Source organism: Odontesthes bonariensis, chromosome 7, assembly GCF_027942865.1.
Source record: "Odontesthes bonariensis isolate fOdoBon6 chromosome 7, fOdoBon6.hap1, whole genome shotgun sequence".
Classification (NCBI taxonomy): domain Eukaryota; kingdom Metazoa; phylum Chordata; class Actinopteri; order Atheriniformes; family Atherinopsidae; genus Odontesthes; species Odontesthes bonariensis.
The window spans coordinates 40,910,534-40,930,804 of NC_134512.1; the positions used below are offsets into that span (position 1 = coordinate 40,910,534).

General features: G+C 50.6%; 1 protein-coding gene across 2 annotated transcripts in view; it reads left to right on the plus strand.

The window, feature by feature from the left end:
• The window catches only part of nup160 (nucleoporin 160), a 49,966-nt gene that overhangs the window by 12,429 nt on the left and 17,266 nt on the right, over positions 1-20,271 (plus strand). For both annotated transcript variants that reach the window (XM_075470839.1, XM_075470840.1), the window contains exons 6-15: positions 896-1,132; positions 1,306-1,403; positions 1,477-1,561; positions 1,650-1,718; positions 2,907-2,990; positions 3,743-3,913; positions 10,941-11,040; positions 11,112-11,277; positions 14,883-15,016; positions 19,026-19,186. In XM_075470839.1, the coding sequence (XP_075326954.1) occupies positions 896-1,132; positions 1,306-1,403; positions 1,477-1,561; positions 1,650-1,718; positions 2,907-2,990; positions 3,743-3,913; positions 10,941-11,040; positions 11,112-11,277; positions 14,883-15,016; positions 19,026-19,186 (1,305 nt within the window). The remainder of the gene's footprint in view (positions 1-895; positions 1,133-1,305; positions 1,404-1,476; positions 1,562-1,649; positions 1,719-2,906; positions 2,991-3,742; positions 3,914-10,940; positions 11,041-11,111; positions 11,278-14,882; positions 15,017-19,025; positions 19,187-20,271) is intronic.

Genomic DNA, 20,271 nt, shown 5'->3' on the forward strand with positions numbered 1-20,271 from the left:
ACATTCTACATTCTACATTCTACATACTACATACTGCATACTGCATACTACATTCTACATACTGCATACTACATTCTACATACTGCATACTACATTCTACATTCTACATACTACATACTGCATACTGCATACTACATTCTACATACTGCATACTACATTCTACATACTGCATACTGCATACTACATTCTACATTCTACATTCTACATACTACATACTGCATACTGCATACTACATACTACATACTACATACTGCATACTACATACTGCATACTGCATACTACATACTGCATACTACATACTACATACTCATCGATCAGACAGTATGCAGAGCTTTTACCCAAAATGCATTTCGCTCCTGCCCGAGCTGAAATCAGCCGGCCTGAAGCTGATTTCCCTTAAGCTCTAAACTCTGTAAACTTTAGCAACATTTGAAACATTTTCAGGTGAGAAAGTAGTCGTTTAGATCCCCAACGTGTTGAAAACCTGACAAAATACCGGCTGTTTACAATTTTGTTCCCACGAATTCGGCGCTACTAAAGCTAGCCGCAGTGAGCAACGCACTTCCTGTTATTTTCACAAAATAAAATACCCGTTGCCTTTTATCATAGGGAAAGCCATTACCATACAATTGGTGCTTTTGTTTTGAAAACAGGAAGTGAACCTACCCTCGTTGTAGCTAGCTTGAAACTGCCGTTTTGACAGGAAATGACGATCAGCGACGTTACGTTGCATCTTGGGTAGTTTGAGTATGAGTAGTAACCTCATGATGCATACCCAACATTTCAGAGAATCTAGTATGCATCCGGGAACTTAAAAAAAGTTAGTAGGAGTAGTAGGAGAAGTAGGCTGTTTCGAACACAGCCAGCGTCTGACCGGGTCCGGTGTTGCCCCCAGGAGCAGGCGTGCCTGCTGGAGGCGGACATGTTGGAGTACCTGCCGGCGCGCCAGGGCGTGAGGCGCCTGTCGGGGCAGGGTCACCGCCTGAGGCTGGCGTTCTCCTCCACCACGGGCCTCTGCCTGGGCGTGCACCTCGCCGTGCCTCAGAGGGGGCAGTTCATCGTGCTGCAGCTGGTCGCCAGCGACAACAACCGCTACAGCCTGGACCACATCTCCTCCCTGTTCAACGCCCAGGTAAGAACCGGGGGCCGAACCGGGTCAGGGGTGTTACTTAGACTCTGAGAAGAGTCGACTCCACTGATCCAACTCGGGCTGGGCTTAATGTTCTGGATGTTCTGGGTCTAATGTTCTGGGTCTGATGTTCTGGATGTTCTGACCTCTGTGGTTCTGTTTCATGTGGACCTCAGGAGGCTCCGGTGGACTTCACGCTGACCTCCTCGGACATCTGGGCTCTGTGGGTGGACGACACCAACGCCACTGTGGTGAAACACATCAGCTTCGAACAGTAAGTGGGGAAACAGCGGTTCTGAACAGAACCCGAACAGAACCGGTTCTGACCCAGAGTCTGTGTCTCACAGCAACGTAGCGGGCCAGTGGAACCAGGTGTTCGTTCAGCCTCCACCAGAAGAAGAGGTCCCGATAGGACTGGACCTGGACCCGAGGGTAGGACCGTTTGCACACCAGAACCAGAACCGGAACCCAGAGTGGGTCAGCTGGTGACGTGAACTCTTCTTCTGTGGTTTCTGTGCAGGAAACGTACCTGGAGGTTCTGTTCTCGCCGCTGCGCTTCACGGCCTCGGCCATCATCAAAGCTCTGCAGGTGAGTGCACGTGTGTGTGCACGTGGTGCTGTATCTGCACGCACGTCTGTGTGGTTTAAATGTGGCCTGATGTGCGTGCACGTGGTATAAATGTGGCCTGATGTGCGTGCACGTGGTCTAAATGTGCGTGCACGTGGTATAAATGTGGCCTGATGTGCGTGCACGTGGTTTAAATGTGCGTGCACATGGTTTAAATGTGTGTGCACGTGGTTTAAATGTGTGTGCACGTGGGTTAAATGTGTGTGCACGTGGGTTAAATGCGGCCTGATGTGCGTGCACGTGGTTTAAATCTGCGTGCACATGGTTTAAATGTGTGTGCACGTGGGTTAAATGTGTGTGCACGTGGGTTAAATGTGTGTGCACGTGGGTTAAATGTGGCCTGACGTGCGTGCACGTGGTTTAAATCTGCGTGCACATGGTTTAAATGTGTGTGCACGTGGGTTAAATGTGCGTGCACATGGTTTAAATGTGTGTGCACGTGGGTTAAATGTGGCCTGATGTGCGTGCACGTGGGTTAAATGTGGCCTGACGTGCGTGCACGTGGTCTAAATGTGGCCTGATGTGCGTGCACGTGCTCTAAATGTGCGTGCACGTGGTTTAAATGTGGCCTGATGTGCGTGCACGTGGGTTAAATGTGGCCTGACGTGCGTGCACGTGGTCTAAATGTGGCCTGACGTGCGTGCACGTGCTCTAAATGTGGCCTGACGTGCGTGCACGTGCTCTAAATGTGGCCTGATGTGCGTGCACGTGCTCTAAATGTGCGTGCACGTGGTTTAAATGTGGCCTGACGTGCGTGCACGTGGTTTAAATGTGCGTGCACGTGGTTTAAATGTGGCCTGACGTGCGTGCACGTGGTTTAAATGTGGCCTGACGTGCGTGCACGTGGTTTAAATGTGCGTGCACGTGGTTTAAATGTGCGTGCACGTGGTTTAAATGTGGCCTGATGTGCGTGCACGTGGTTTAAATCTGCGTGCACATGGTTTAAATGTGGCCTGACGTGCGTGCACGTGGTTTAAATGTGCGTGCACGTGGTTTAAATGTGGCCTGACGTGCGTGCACGTGGTTTAAATGTGCGTGCACGTGGTTTAAATGTGGCCTGACGTGCGTGCACGTGGGTTAAATGTGGCCTGACGTGCGTGCACGTGGGTTAAATGTGCGTGCACGTGGTGTAAATTCTGCTGTTCTCAGATCTTCCGGCGCGGCTCTGAGAGGATCCTGGATCCGTCCTGGGAGACGCTGAAGAAGGAGGTGACGCTGGCCGTGGAGGGAAAGGTACCAGAGATCTGAGCTTTCTTTTTTTTATTTTTATTCATTTGAATAGGGACAATGCACATTAATGAACATCAGTATAAAAACAAATGTAAATATGCCGGATTATAGCTACAAAGCTAGTTTTCATCCGTAGTCCCTAGCTTGGAGTTACAGGACCCAAAGGGAATCCTCCTGACTAACATCAGGGGGTGAAACTCCAGATGTTCAGTAAATCTTCTCCTGAAACAGCTGCAGATGTTGTTACAGGAAGTCTCATATATCAGAGATAATGTAGAATATTACTTTATCAGAGTTTGGAAGTGAAAAATAAAGATAAAAAGGTAAATCTAGTATAACGGAGCGGCTGCAATGCATTATGGGACAGAATGAGCTCCTGAAGAACCGGTCTGAACCGCGTTCTCGGCCCCGAAGGTTCTGATGGACCAAGCCTGAAAGTCTCTAAAAGGCACATCAGTTTCAGCCCAAGTGCAGCTCACAGTACGGCCCACGGGCCTGGATGTGTTCTCGTTATGCCCATTTCCCCCAGGATGCACTGGGGCAGCCTGGTACCCAGAATGCACTGCAGTCCACATAAAGGAAAGGTTCTGAAAGTGTCCCTGAGGGATTAAAGTAGCTGTTTAACCTTCAAATATCACATCCTGTCGTACTTCTGACCCCACATATCCGGGCCGTAGTTCCCAGTTTGACCAGGTGGGGTCGCTGTTGTCAGGGTTCAGAACTTCCTGGTTCAGCACCTTTTCACCTGTCTGCAGATCCAGAGCAGCGTCACAGAGTTCGAGTTTTCCCTGAAGGAGTACCGGCAGCTGCAGGTGGAGTTCTGGTCCCGGTTCTACTCCTGCTGTCTGCAGTACCAGGAGGCGGAGTCAGCTCCCCTGGGTCTGACGGTCAGCCCGCACACCGGCATGGTGTGCCTGCTCCGGAAGGTGAGGGGCGGGGCTTATGGGAGAGGGGGCGGGGCTTATGGAGTAACGGCAGGCTTTCATGGTTATAGGGCGGGGCTTAGGGCCATTTCAGACCAGGGCGACAAAGCGTGGCGGAACGGAAGCGATTTTCACCGGCGGAGGCGAAAATACATGGAAACAGATCTGTCCTTGCACACCGACGCGGCGGTAGTCGGGCGGTAGCGGCGCAGGAGACGCCTCCGTCCCGCGCTGCTTTTGGAAAATAGAACTCGAGCGGAATTTGGACGGCAGCGGCCGGCGGTGTCCCATTGAAATGAATGGGGAATGCAGACGGGGCTGGAGCGGAACTACTGCGGCCGCGGACTGTCCGGTGTGAAAAGCCAAGTAGAACACACCGCCCGATAACCGGCGTTAAGACTGCCGTCGTCTCGCTGCCGCCACGCCACGCTCTAGTGTGAAATCGGCCTTATGGAGAAACGGCGGGCTTTCATGGTTATAGGGCGGGGCTTATGGATGGGGGCGTGTCTTATGATCAGGGGCAGGGCTTATGGAGTAACGGCAGGCTTTCATGGTTATAGGGCGGGGCTTATGGAGGATCAGGGGCGGCTTATGGAGTAACGGGGCTTATGGAGTAACGGCGGGCTTTCATGGTTATAGGGCGGGGCTTATGGATGGGGGCGTGGCTATGATCAGGGGCGGGGCTTATGGAGTAACGGCAGGCTTTCATGGTTATAGGGCGGGGCTTATGGATGGGGGCGTGGCTATGATCAGGGGCGGGGCTTATGGAGTAACGGCAGGCTTTCATGGTTATAGGGCGGGGCTTATGGATCAGGGGCGGGGCTTATGGATCAGGGGCGGGGCTTATGGAGTAACGGCAGGCTTTCATGGTTATAGGGTGGGGCTTATGGAGGATCAGGGGCGGCTTATGGAGTAACGGCGGGCTTTCATGGTTATAGGGCGGGGCTTATGGATGGGGGCGGGGCTTATGGATCAGGGGCGGCTTATGGAGTAACGGGGCTTATGGAGTAACTGCAGGCTTTCATGGTTATAGGGCGGGGCTTATGGATGGGGGCGGGGCTTATGGAGTAACGGTGCAGGCTTTCATGGTTATAGGGCGGGGCTTATGGATGGGGGCGGGGCTTATGGAGTAACGGTGCAGGCTTTCACGGTTATAGGGCGGGGCTTATGGAGTAACGGCGCAGGCTTTCATGGTTATAGGGCGGGGCTTATGGACGAGTGGGCGGGGCTTATGGAGTAACGGCAGGCTTTCATGGTTATAGGGCGGGGCTTATGGAGTAACGGTGCAGGCGTTCATGGTTATAGGGCGGGGCTTATGGAGTAACGGTGCAGGCGTTCATGGTTATAGGGCGTGGCTTATGGCTTATGGAGTAACGGTGCAGGCGTTCATGGTTATAGGGCGGGGCTTATGGAGTAACGGTGCAGGCTTTCATGGTTATAGGGCGGGGCTTATGGATGGGGGGCAGGGCTTATGAAGTAACGGTGCAGGCGTTCATGGTTATAGGGCGGGGCTTATGGATGAGGGGACGGGGCTTATGGAGTAACGGCAGGCTTTCATGGTTATAGGGCGGGGCTTATGGAGTAACGGGGCTTATGGAGTAACGGGAGGCTTTCATGGTTATAGGGTGGGGCTTATGGAGTAACGGGGCTTATGGAGTAACGGGAGGCTTTCATGGTTATAGGGTGGGGCTTATGGAGTAACGGGGCTTATGGAGTAACGGCAGGCTTTCATGGTTATAGGGTGGGGCTTATGGAGTAACGGGGCTTATGGAGTAACGGGAGGCTTTCATGGTTATAGGGCGGGGCTTATGGATGGGGCGGGGCTTATGGAGTAACGGTGCAGGCGTTCACGGTTATAGGGCGGGGCTTATGGATGGGGGCGGGGCTTATGGCTTATGGAGTAACGGTGCAGGCGTTCATGGTTATAGGGCGGGGCTTATGGAGTAACGGGGCTTATGGAGTAACGGTGCAGGCTTTCATGGTTATAGGGCGGGGCTTATGGATGGGGGGCAGGGCTTATGAAGTAACGGTGCAGGCGTTCATGGTTATAGGGCGGGGCTTATGGAGTAACGGTGCAGGCGTTCATGGTTATAGGGCGGGGCTTATGGAGTAACGGCGGGCTTTCATGGTTATAGGGCGGGGCTTATGGATGGGGCGGGGCTTATGGAGTAACGGCAGGCTTTCATGGTTATAGGGCGGGGCTTATGGATGAGTGGACGGGGCTTATGGAGTAACGGCAGGCTTTCACGGTTATAGGGCGGGGCTTATGGATGGGGCGGGGCTTATGGAGTAACGACAGGCGTTCACGGTTATAGGGCGGGGCTTATGGATGAGTGGACGGGGCTTATGGAGTAACGGCAGGCTTTCACGGTTATAGGGCGGGGCTTATGGAGTAACGGCGCAGGCTTTCATGGTTATAGGGCGGGGCTTATGGATGAGTGGGCGGGGCTTATGGAGTAACGGCAGGCTTTCATGGTTATAGGGCGGGGCTTATGGAGTAACGGTGCAGGCGTTCACGGTTATAGGGCGGGGCTTATGGATGAGTGGACGGGGCTTATGGAGTAACGGCAGGCTTTCACGGTTATAGGGCGGGGCTTATGGATGAGTGGACGGGGCTTATGGAGTAACGGCAGGCTTTCACGGTTATAGGGCGGGGCTTATGGATGGGGCGGGGCTTATGGAGTAACGACAGGCGTTCACGGTTATAGGGCGGGGCTTATAGAGTAACGGTGCAGGCGTTCATGGTTATAGGGCGGGGCTTATGGAGTAACGGCGGGCTTTCACGGTTATAGGGCGGGGCTTATGGAGTAACGGTGCAGGCGTTCATGGTTATAGGGCGGGGCTTATGGAGTAACGGCGGGCTTTCATGGTTATAGGGCGGGGCTTATGGATGGGGCGGGGCTTATGGAGTAACGGCAGGCTTTCACGGTTATAGGGCGGGGCTTATGGAGTAACGGTGCAGGCGTTCATGGTTATAGGGCGGGGCTTATGGAGTAACGGCGGGCTTTCATGGTTATAGGGCGGGGCTTATGGATGGGGCGGGGCTTATGGAGTAACGGCAGGCTTTCACGGTTATAGGGCGGGGCTTATGGAGTAACGGCGCAGGCTTTCATGGTTATAGGGCGGGGCTTATGGATGAGTGGGCGGGGCTTATGGAGTAACGGCAGGCTTTCATGGTTATAGGGCGGGGCTTATGGAGTAACGGTGCAGGCGTTCACGGTTATAGGGCAGGGCTTATGGAGTAACGGGGCTTATGGAGTAACGGTGCAGGCTTTCATGGTTATAGGGCGGGGCTTATGGATGGGGGCAGGGCTTATGGAGTAACGGTGCAGGCGTTCATGGTTATAGGGCGGGGCTTATGGAGTAACGGGGCTTATGGAGTAACGGTGCAGGCTTTCATGGTTATAGGGCGGGGCTTATGGATGGGGGGCAGGGCTTATGAAGTAACGGTGCAGGCGTTCATGGTTATAGGGCGGGGCTTATGGATGAGGGGACGGGGCTTATGGAGTAACGGCAGGCTTTCATGGTTATAGGGCGGGGCTTATGGAGTAACGGGGCTTATGGAGTAACGGCAGGCTTTCATGGTTATAGGGTGGGGCTTATGGAGTAACGGGGCTTATGGAGTAACGGGAGGCTTTCATGGTTATAGGGCGGGGCTTATGGATGGGGCGGGGCTTATGGCTTATGGAGTAACGGTGCAGGCGTTCATGGTTATAGGGCGGGGCTTATGGAGTAACGGGGCTTATGGAGTAACGGTGCAGGCTTTCATGGTTATAGGGCGGGGCTTATGGATGGGGGCGGGGCTTATGGCTTATGGAGTAACGGTGCAGGCGTTCATGGTTATAGGGCGGGGCTTATGGATGGGGGCGGGGCTTATGGCTTATGGAGTAACGGTGCAGGCGTTCACGGTTATAGGGCGGGGCTTATGGATGGGGGCGGGGCTTATGGCTTATGGAGTAACGGTGCAGGCGTTCATGGTTATAGGGCGGGGCTTATGGAGTAACGGGGCTTGTGGAGTAACGGTGCAGGCTTTCATGGTTATAGGGCGGGGCTTATGGATGGGGGGCAGGGCTTATGAAGTAACGGTGCAGGCGTTCATGGTTATAGGGCGGGGCTTATGGAGTAACGGTGCAGGCGTTCATGGTTATAGGGCGGGGCTTATGGAGTAACGGCAGGCTTTCATGGTTATAGGGCGGGGCTTATGGATGGGGCGGGGCTTATGGAGTAACGGCAGGCTTTCATGGTTATAGGGCGGGGCTTATGGATGAGTGGACGGGGCTTATGGCTTATGGAGTAACGGTGCAGGCGTTCATGGTTATAGGGCGGGGCTTATGGAGTAACGGGGCTTGTGGAGTAACGGTGCAGGCTTTCATGGTTATAGGGCGGGGCTTATGGATGGGGGGCAGGGCTTATGAAGTAACGGTGCAGGCGTTCATGGTTATAGGGCGGGGCTTATGGAGTAACGGTGCAGGCGTTCATGGTTATAGGGCGGGGCTTATGGAGTAACGGCAGGCTTTCATGGTTATAGGGCGGGGCTTATGGATGGGGCGGGGCTTATGGAGTAACGGCAGGCTTTCATGGTTATAGGGCGGGGCTTATGGATGAGTGGACGGGGCTTATGGAGTAACGGCAGGCTTTCACGGTTATAGGGCGGGGCTTATGGATGTGGCGGGGCTTATGGAGTAACGACAGGCGTTCACGGTTATAGGGCGGGGCTTATGGATGGGGCGGGGCTTATGGAGTAACGACAGGTGTTCACGGTTATAGGGCGGGGCTTATGGAGTAACGGTGCAGGCGTTCACGGTTATAGGGCGGGGCTTATGGATGAGTGGACGGGGCTTATGGAGTAACGGCAGGCTTTCACGGTTATAGGGCGGGGCTTATGGATGAGTGGACGGGGCTTATGGAGTAACGGCAGGCTTTCACGGTTATAGGGCGGGGCTTATGGATGGGGCGGGGCTTATGGAGTAACGACAGGCGTTCACGGTTATAGGGCGGGGCTTATGGAGTAACGGTGCAGGCGTTCATGGTTATAGGGCGGGGCTTATGGAGTAACGGCGGGCTTTCACGGTTATAGGGCGGGGCTTATGGAGTAACGGTGCAGGCGTTCATGGTTATAGGGCGGGGCTTATGGAGTAACGGCGGGCTTTCATGGTTATAGGGCGGGGCTTATGGATGGGGCGGGGCTTATGGAGTAACGGCAGGCTTTCACGGTTATAGGGCGGGGCTTATGGAGTAACGGTGCAGGCGTTCATGGTTATAGGGCGGGGCTTATGGAGTAACGGCGGGCTTTCATGGTTATAGGGCGGGGCTTATGGATGGGGCGGGGCTTATGGAGTAACGGCAGGCTTTCACGGTTATAGGGCGGGGCTTATGGAGTAACGGCGCAGGCTTTCATGGTTATAGGGCGGGGCTTATGGATGAGTGGGCGGGGCTTATGGAGTAACGGCAGGCTTTCATGGTTATAGGGCGGGGCTTATGGAGTAACGGTGCAGGCGTTCACGGTTATAGGGCAGGGCTTATGGAGTAACGGGGCTTATGGAGTAACGGTGCAGGCTTTCATGGTTATAGGGCGGGGCTTATGGAGTAACGGTGCAGGCGTTCATGGTTATAGGGCGGGGCTTATGGAGTAACGGGGCTTATGGAGTAACGGTGCAGGCTTTCATGGTTATAGGGCGGGGCTTATGGATGGGGGGCAGGGCTTATGAAGTAACGGTGCAGGCGTTCATGGTTATAGGGCGGGGCTTATGGAGTAACGGTGCAGGCGTTCATGGTTATAGGGCGGGGCTTATGGAGTAACGGCGGGCTTTCATGGTTATAGGGCGGGGCTTATGGATGGGGCGGGGCTTATGGAGTAACGGCAGGCTTTCATGGTTATAGGGCGGGGCTTATGGATGAGTGGACGGGGCTTATGGAGTAACGGCAGGCTTTCACGGTTATAGGGCGGGGCTTATGGATGGGGCGGGGCTTATGGAGTAACGACAGGCTTTCACGGTTATAGGGCGGGGCTTATGGAGTAACGGCGCAGGCTTTCATGGTTATAGGGCGGGGCTTATGGATGAGTGGGCGGGGCTTATGGAGTAACGGCAGGCTTTCATGGTTATAGGGCGGGGCTTATGGAGTAACGGTGCAGGCGTTCACGGTTATAGGGCGGGGCTTATGGATGAGTGGACGGGGCTTATGGAGTAACGGCAGGCTTTCACGGTTACAGGGCGGGGCATATGGATGGGGCGGGGCTTATGGAGTAACGACAGGCGTTCACGGTTATAGGGCGGGGCTTATGGATGAGTGGACGGGGCTTATGGAGTAACGGCAGGCTTTCACGGTTATAGGGCGGGGCTTATGGAGTAACGGTGCAGGCGTTCATGGTTATAGGGCGGGGCTTATGGAGTAACGGCAGGCTTTCACGGTTAAAGGGCGGGGCTTATGGAGTAACGGCGCAGGCTTTCATGGTTATAGGGCGGGGCTTATGGATGAGTGGGCGGGGCTTATGGGGTAACGGCAGGCTTTCATGGTTATAGGGCGGGGCTTATGGAGTAACGGGGCTTATGGAGTAACGGTGCAGGCGTTCACGGTTATAGGGCGGGGCTTATGGAGTAACGGTGCAGGCGTTCACGGTTAGAGGGCGGGGCTTATGGATGAGTGGACGGGGCTTATGGAGTAACGGCAGGCTTTCATGGTTATAGGGCGGGGCTTATGGATGGGGGCGGGGCTTATGGAGTAACGGCGCAGGCTTTCATGGTAATAGGGCGGGGCTTATGGATGAGTGGACGGGGCTTATGGAGTAACGGCGCAGGCTTTCATGGTTATAGGGCGGGGCTTATGGATGGGGTGGGGCTTATGGAGTAACGGCAGGCTTTCACGGTTATAGGGCGGGGCTTATGGAGTAACGGCATGCTTTCATGGTTATAGGGTGGGGCTTATGGATGGGGGTGGGGCTTATGGAGTAACGGCGCAGGCTTTCATGGTTATAGGGCGGGGCTTATGGATGAGTGGGCGGGGCTTATGGAGTAACGGGTGTTTGTTCCAGGGCTACCTGTCCTTCCTGCTGCCCTGCTTCGCCGTGGATCACCTGTACTTGTCCTGCGACGCCTACCTGATGACCGAGGAGGAGACGCCCATCACTGAAGGTAACGGCGCACCTTTCCCTAGCAGCGTGACGCGGTGTTCGGTCTCTGACGTCGCTGTTAAATGTCCTCAGATGTAGACGTGGGCCGGGACGTCCTGCAGCTCATCCGGTGTTTGCGGCTGGTCAGCGACGCCGTGTCGGCAGAGATGGCGTACGAGATGGAGAAGGCTCTGAAGTACCTGCAGACGCCCGAGAGAGCCGCGGAGCTCGTCCTGGAAGACATGCTGTGCAACGACCGGTAGGTCACCTGACCAGCAGCAGGCTGACGTCGCACACTCCTGCCGTCCTGGGCTGCGTTCCAAACCGCATACTACTCCTACTAACTTATAGTTACTAACTTTTTCTGAGTTATGCGAGTTTGAGTAAGCGAGAAGTTCCCGGATGCATTCTAGATTCTCCAAAATGTTGGGTATGCATCATGAGGTTACTACTAGGGCTGGGCGAGTTAACTCGTTAATTATGTAACGCAGATAAATATTTTATCGCGCATTAACGCATTATTTTATTATATCGGTATTATTTTGTAATTAAAAAAAATGTTTTTCTCACAGGCTTTTATTTTGTAAAAGTCTGCTGCTCACAGGCTTTTATTCTGTAAAAGTGTTGCTCACAGGCTTTTATTTTGTAAAAGTCTGCTGCTCACAGGCTTTTATTTTGTAAAAGTCTGTTGCTCACAGGCTTTTATTTTGTAAAAGTCTGCTGCTCACAGGCTTTTATTTTGTAAAAGTCTGCTGTTCACAGGCTTTTATTTTGTAAAAGTCTGCTGCTCACAGGCTTTTATTTTGTAAAAGTCTGTTGCTCACAGGCTTTTATTTTGTAAAAGTCTGCTGCTCACAGGCTTTTATTCTGTAAAAGTCTGTTGCTCACAGGCTTTTATTCTGTAAAAGTGTTGCTCACAGGCTTTTATTTTGTAAAAGTCTGCTGCTCACAGGCTTTTATTTTGTAAAAGTCTGTTGCTCACAGGCTTTTATTTTGTAAAAGTCTGCTGCTCACAGGCTTTTATTTTGTAAAAGTCTGCTGTTCACAGGCTTTTATTTTGTAAAAGTCTGCTGCTCACAGGCTTTTATTTTGTAAAAGTCTGTTGCTCACAGGCTTTTATTTTGTAAAAGTCTGCTGCTCACAGGCTTTTATTCTGTAAAAGTCTGTTGCTCACAGGCTTTTATTTTGTAAAAGTCTGCTGCTCACAGGCTTTTATTTTGTAAAAGTCTGTTGCTCACAGGCTTTTATTTTGTAAAAGTCTGCTGCTCACAGGCTTTTATTCTGTAAAAGTCTGCTGCTCACAGGCTTTTATTTTGTAAAAGTCTGCTGCTTACAGGCTTTTATTTTGTAAAAGTCTGCTGCTCACAGGCTTTTATTCTGTAAAAGTGTTGCTCACAGGCTTTTATTTTGTAAAAGTCTGCTGCTCACAGGCTTTTATTTTGTAAAAGTCTGTTGCTCACAGGCTTTTATTTTGTAAAAGTCTGCTGCTCACAGGCTTTTATTTTGTAAAAGTCTGCTGTTCACAGGCTTTTATTTTGTAAAAGTCTGCTGCTCACAGGCTTTTATTTTGTAAAAGTCTGCTGTTCACAGGCTTTTATTTTGTAAAAGTCTGCTGCTCACAGGCTTTTATTTTGTAAAAGTCTGTTGCTCACAGGCTTTTATTTTGTAAAAGTCTGCTGCTCACAGGCTTTTATTCTGTAAAAGTCTGTTGCTCACAGGCTTTTATTTTGTAAAAGTCTGCTGCTTACAGGCTTTTATTTTGTAAAAGTCTGCTGCTCACAGGCTTTTATTTTGTAAAAGTCTGTTGCTCACAGGCTTTTATTTTGTAAAAGTCTGTTGCTCACAGGCTTTTATTTTGTAAAAGTCTGCTGCTCACAGGCTTTTATTCTGTAAAAGTCTGCTGCTCACAGGCTTTTATTTTGTAAAAGTCTGCTGCTTACAGGCTTTTATTTTGTAAAAGTCTGCTGCTCACAGGCTTTTATTTTGTAAAAGTCTGTTGCTCACAGGCTTTTATTTTGTAAAAGTCTGCTGCTCACAGGCTTTTATTTTGTAAAAGTCTGCTGCTGTGGAACAGGAAAAGAAAGTAATCGGCGGATCCACCAAACATGGAGAAGGGTACGGAACTTTTACTCGGCTTTTATTTGGATTTTGCTTACAAATGTGATTAATCGTGATTAATCAGGGAAATCATGCGATTAATTAGATTAAACATGTTAATCGTTGCCCAGCCCTAGTTACTACTCATACTCAAACTACCCAAGATGCAACATAATGTGACGTCGCCGATCGTCATTTCCTGTCAAAACGGCAGTTTCAAGCTAGCTACAACGAGGGTAGGTTCACTTCCTGTTTTCAAAACAAAAGCACCAATTGTATGGTAATGGCTTTCCCTATGATAAAAGGCAACGGGTATTTTATTTTGTGAAAATAACAGGAAGTGCGTTGCTCACTGCGGCTAGCTTTAGTAGCGCAGAATTCGTGGGAACAAAACTGTAAACAGCCGGTATTTTGTCAGGTTTTCAACACGTTGGGGATCTAAACGACTACTTTCTCTCCTGAAAATGTTTCAAATGTTGCTAAAGTTTACATTTTTATTTTATTTTTTACTTTTTCTGAACTCATGAACACAACTATGAACAAAGCTGTTCCAACATCTGATGTTTTTCATGTTTTTCTCTCATTTTATCCTCATAAAAACAACAGAAAATCAGTAAAACGTTTTTCCATCAGATCCTGATTCTTCGGTGTCTGAGTGGCCAAGAACTGGTGTTCATCTCTGTTAGTTTCATCTGTTCTCAGAGTCCAGAGATCATCAGTTAGGAGGAGTTAGCTCAGCATCTGGCACATCTGTCCTCAGAGGGTCTGATCCCCCTGGTTCTTTAACCCAGTCATTACACACTACTTTCCATTCAGACACCCTCTGAATCGTATCCAATCCAATCCACTTTGTTTATAAAGTACAGTTTAAATGAACACAAAGGTTTCCAAAGTGCTGTACAATAAAATAAATACAATAAAACATAATAAATACATAGACTGTCCACCCCACCCCAAATAAAATATCTGTGAACATAAAATCAACAGCCTACATAGTATTAAAAGCTAAGGAAAAGGAAAAAATTTATTAAATATATTTTGATTCAATTTCTCCAAATTTCACATCTTCCATATCAGAATCATAATTACTTTATTAATCCCTTGTGGGAAATTCCTTTTTTGCAGTGCCCTCGTTACAGAAAAAAAAGAAAAAAGATTAAGTCAGGATGAATAAGAATAAGATAGGAAAATCTCAATGTACAATAATACAATGAACAGTATTTACAGTGCTGCTCAGTACCTTATTATTATTATTATTATTATTATTATTATTGCACATGGTGAAGTAATGAAATAAATGAATAATAAATGAGATGAATAACTGTCACACACTGGAATTATACAGTTTACGGCGTTTTATTTCCTTCATCAGTTTACTGGAACATGTGGAACATGAAGACTCCTTAATTCAGATAAAACATGTCTGTTATCCGGTGGTAGAAACAAGGTTTTTTTTCCACTTTATTTATTGGTTTTCACAATTTTTAAAATGATACATAAGACATACAGAAATATAAGAACACCCCACCACCCCAAGGGGACAAGCAGAAAAAAAAAATAGAATAAAACATATTAATTAAAGAAATGAAGACAAAATGGAGGTTGGATGTTTTATATGGGACGTTCAGCCTGCTCTTAATCTGGGTGGTGGCGCTAAATGGGTTTAAAGTCGGACTTTATCAAACATCTGTCACAGGTTGGTCACAGCAGCTGTTTGAACAGAGTCCAGCTGAACCATCTCTGAATCCTTCTTCTGGTTTCCTCCAGAGACAACGTGACCGTGGACATTCTGAACAAACTTCAGAATGTCCGGAACCCGATGGCGGCCATGATGGTTCTGCTGAGGGAGATGGACCTGGAGACGGACTCTGAGCTGGGAGGAGACGCACCCGTCACACCTGGTAGGAACAAACCTTCTCCAGAACACTTTGTTGGGCTTTTTCTCGGGTCAAATACTGGACCTTTGCAGTGATCCAACACTGAGAATTTCTTCCAGTTAAAGAACCTTAACCCTTTGTCCTACGGGTCAGAAATGAGCCGCCCTACCAAAGCCCCAAAATAAAGCAACTTAATTGAATTTTAAATCCAAAATCTACTTTGTATGATGAAACCACCTGTTATTCATCTATTCAACTCAATTCAATAATAATTTTGTTTTTTTTCATTTTCTTTTTTTTTTTAATTAAAATAAAAAGAACAGAGGGATGTAACAGAAATGTAAATGGTATGTTGGGACATCAACATCTGGGTTTCTTTAAACAATTAAATAAAATATTAAATAAAATAATCAAGAAACCGAGCAACCTCTTCCTTAAATACATTTTTTATCGTGTATTTTCTGTTACACAATACAGAAAGACAATCACCAGTTTTCAGGATTACACTTTTTTTTTTTACCACAAACCAACTGTCAGTTGGACCAACAGTTTTCTTGTTTTCTCAGTTTTCTTTTACATAATAAAGGTTTATTATTGCTATTATATAAATGTGAAGTAATTACTTCTGAATTAATTATATTGAAAGGGAAAAAACATTGAACTTTTTTTTCTGGTGTTTAAATGTTTTTATAATTCACGGGTCAGAAATGACCCATAAGACAATCTTTGTACCCTAGTGGTGTACAGCCCACATGGAAACATAAACAAAAATAAAGTGTGACTTTTTCTAATGATGGGGTCCCTTTAGGAAAAGGCATAAAAGATAGTTTACGGTGTTTTTTCTACAGCTAAACATGGTGGTGGCTCACTTTGGACCCGCAAGACAACAGGAGGGTTAAGCAGGACAACAGGAGGGTTAAGCAGGACAACAGGAGGGTTAAACAAGACAACAGGGGGGTTAAGCAGGACAACAGGAGGGTTAAGCAGGACAACGGGAGGGTTAAACAAGACAACAGGAGGGTTAAGCAGGACAACGGGAGAGTTAAACAGGACAACGGGAGGGTTAAGCAGGATAACGGGAGAGTTAAACAGGACAACAGGAGGGTTAAACAAGACAACGGGAGAGTTAAACAGGACAACAGGAGGGTTAAGCAGGATAACGGGAGAGTTAAACAGGACAACAGGAGGGTTAAACAGGACAACAGGAGGGTTAAGCAGGACAACAGGAGGGTTAAGCAGGACAACGGGAGGGTTAAACAGGACAACAGGAGGGTTAAACAGGACAACAGGAGGGTTAAGCAGGACAACAGGAGGGTTAAACAGGACAACAGGAGGGTTAAGCAGGACAACAGGGGGGTTAAGCAGGACAACGGGAGGGTTAAACAGGACAACAGGAGGGTTAAACAAGACAACAGGAGGGTTAAACAGGACAACAGGAGGGTTAAACAGGACAACGGGAGGGTTAAGCAGGACAACGGGAGGGTTAAACAGGACAACGGGAGGGTTAAACAAGACAACAGGAGGGTTAAACAAGACAACAGGAGGGTTAAACAGGACAACAGGAGGGTTAAACAAGACAACAGGAGGGTTAAGCAGGACAACAGGGGGGTTAAACAGGACAACAGGAGGGTTAAGCAGGATAACGGGAGAGTTAAACAGGACAACAGGAGGGTTAAACAAGACAACAGGAGGGTTAAACAAGACAACAGGAGGGTTAAACAAGACAACAGGAGGGTTAAGCAGGACAACAGGGGGGTTAAACAGGACAACAGGAGGGTTAAACAGGACAACAGGAGGGTTAAACAGGACAACAGGAGGGTTAAACAAGACAACAGGAGGGTTAAACAGGACAACAGGAGGGTTAAACAAGACAACAGGAGGGTTAAGCAGGACAACAGGAGGGTTAAACAGGACAACAGGAGGGTTAAGCAGGACAACAGGAGGGTTAAACAGGACAACAGGAGGGTTAAGCAGGACAACAGGAGGGTTAAACAGGACAACAGGAGGGTTAAGCAGGACAACAGGAGGGTTAAACAGGACAACAGGAGGGTTAAGCAGGACAACAGGAGGGTTAAGCAGGACAACAGGAGGGTTAAACAGGACAACAGGAGGGTTAAGCAGGACAACAGGAGGGTTAAGCAGGACAACAGGAGGGTTAAACAGGACAACAGGAGGGTTAAACAAGACAACGGGAGAGTTAAACAGGACAACAGGAGGGTTAAACAAGACAACAGGAGGGTTAAGCAGGACAACAGGAGGGTTAAACAAGACAACAGGAGGGTTAAGCAGGATAACGGGAGGGTTAAACAAGACAACAGGAGGGTTAAGCAGGATAACGGGAGGGTTAAACAAGACAACAGGAGGGTTAAACAAGACAACAGGAGGGTTAAACAAGACAACAGGAGGGTTAAACAAGACAACAGGAGGGTTAAGCAGGACAACAGGAGGGTTAAACAAGACAACAGGAGGGTTAAACAAGACAACAGGGGGGTTAAGCAGGACAACGGGAGAGTTAAACAAGACAACAGGAGGGTTAAACAAGACAACAGGAGGGTTAAGCAGGACAACAGGAGGGTTAAACAAGACAACAGGAGGGTTAAGCAGGACAACAGGAGGGTTAAACAAGACAACAGGAGGGTTAAGCAGGACAACAGGGGGGTTAAACAAGACAACAGGAGGGTTAAACAAGACAACAGGAGGGTTAAACAAGACAACAGGAGGGTTAAACAAGACAACGGGAGGGTTAAACAGGACAACGGGAGGGTTAAACAGGACAACGGGAGGGTTAAACAGGACAACGGGAGGGTTAAACAGGACAACGGGAGGGTTAAACAGGACAACGGGAGGGTTAAACAGGACAACAGGGGGGGTTAAACAGGACAACAGGACAACGGGAGGGTTAAACAGGACAACGGGAGGGTTAAACAGGACAACAGGGGGGGTTAAACAGGACAACAGGACAACGGGAGGGTTAAACAGGACAACGGGAGGGTTAAACAGGACAACAGGACAACGGGAGGGTTAAACAGGACAACGGGAGGGTTAAACAGGACAACGGGAGGGTTAAACAGGACAACGGGACAACGGGAGGGTTACAGAAGTGCAGAGCTCAGAGTGGCTCGAGGGGAAGCTCCTGTTGTAGATCGACTGGATTCCACCATCACATAAACTAAAATCCCTTATAATCATTAAGATGACTCCTGAAAAGAGACGCGTCTAAAAACTGGAATAAACCTCAGAGGAAGGGTCGACGTAACTTTAGGCGTTTTTGTCCGTCTGTTTTACTTCTGCAGGGTTTGATAAAGATGAACTTTTCTCTTTTCATTCTGTTCTGTTGGAAAATAATAAAGATTGCTTCTGCGGTTTGTTTGTTCAGAACGTTTTGGTTTTCAGAAATGTTCCAGCTCCTTACTCTGGACTTCTGTCCCGGGTCAGGGTGGGTCAGGGTTGGCAGATGATCGGACTCTGATCAATATTGGGGACCATAGAAATGTCTTGATCAGGACTTTTTCCATGTTTATCCAGATGTGGAACATTTTGAACCCGTCAGAACTCGTCAGAACCTGTCAGAACCCGTCAGAACCCGTCAGACCCCGTCAGAACCCGTCAGAACCCGTCAGAACCCGTCAGACCCCGTCAGACCCCGTCAGAACCCGTCAGAACCCGTCAGACCCCGTCAGACCCCGTCAGACCCCGTCAGACCCCGTCAGAACTCGTCAGAACTCGTCAGAACCCGTCAGAACCCGTCAGACCCCGTCAGACCCCGTCAGACCCCGTCAGAACTCGTCAGAACTCGTCAGAACTCGTCAGACCCCGTCAGAACCCGTCAGAACCCGTCAGACCCCGTCAGACCCCGTCAGACCCCGTCAGACCTCGTCAGAACCCGTCAGAACCCGTCAGAACCCGTCAGAACCCGTCAGAACCCGTCAGACCCCGTCAGACCCCGTCAGAACTCGTCAGAACTCGTCAGAACTCGTCAGAACTCGTCAGACCCCGTCAGAACCCTAACCTGTCCCTGATGTGTGTCCTGCAGGTCAGAGCCTGAGCGTGAGGATCAGCCTGTCTCAGCTGTACGGCAGCAGCGCCGCCGTGTCCGCCGTCTGCCAGGCGCTCTGCCACATGGCCATGACCCGAGCCCAGTTCTGCAGGGACCTGCTGATTCTGCAGAAACTCTACCTGCACTTTGGAGACAACGTATGTTCACACACACTCCTGTTTCTGTCTGCTCATGACGACCGCAGGAAGCAGCGCGGCTTCGTTTCACTTTCATTCACACGAACACGAGCAGGAAGCACGAACCGGGGAGGCAAGAACCGGGGGGACACGAACCGGGGGGACAGGAACCAGGGGGACACGAACCAGGGCGGCAGGAACCGGGGGGACAGGAACCGGGGCGGCAAGAACCGGGGGACACGAACCGGGGGGACACGAACCGGGGGGACAGGAACCGGGGGGACAGGAACCAGGGGGACACGAACCAGGGCGGCAGGAACCGGGGGGACAGGAACCGGGGCGGCAAGAACCGGGGGACACGAACCGGGGGGACACGAACCGGGGGGACAGGAACCGGGGGGACAGGAACCAGGGGGACAGGAACCGGGGCGGCAAGAACCGGGGGACACGAACCGGGGGGACACGAACCGGGGGGACACGAACCGGGGGGACAGGAACCAGGGGGACAGGAACCAGGGCGGCAAGAACCGGGGCGGCAAGAACCGGGGGGACAGGAACCGGGGCGGCAAGAACCGGGGGGACAGGAACCAGGGCGGCAAGAACCGGGGGGACAGGAACCAGGGCGGCAAGAACCGGGGGGACAGGAACCAGGGCGGCAAGAACCGGGGGGACACGAACCGGGGCGGCAAGAACCGGGGGGACAGGAACCGGGGCGGCAAGAACCGGGGGACAGGAACCGGGGTGGGAAGAACCGGGGGGACAGGAACCGGGGGGACAGGAACTGGGGCGGCAAGAACCGGGGGGACAGGAACTGGGGCGGCAAGAACCGGGGGGACAGGAACCAGGGCGGCAAGAACCGGGGGGACACGAACCGGGGCGGCAAGAACCGGGGGGACAGGAACCGGGGCGGCAAGAACCGGGGGGACACGAACCGGGGGGACAGGAACCGGGGCGGCAAGAACCGGGGGGACAGGAACCGGGGCGGCAAGAACCGGGGGGACAGGAACCAGGGCGGCAAGAACCGGGGGGACACGAACCGGGGCGGCAAGAACCGGGGCGGCAAGAACCGGGGCGGCAAGAACCGGGGGGACAGGAACCTGGGGACA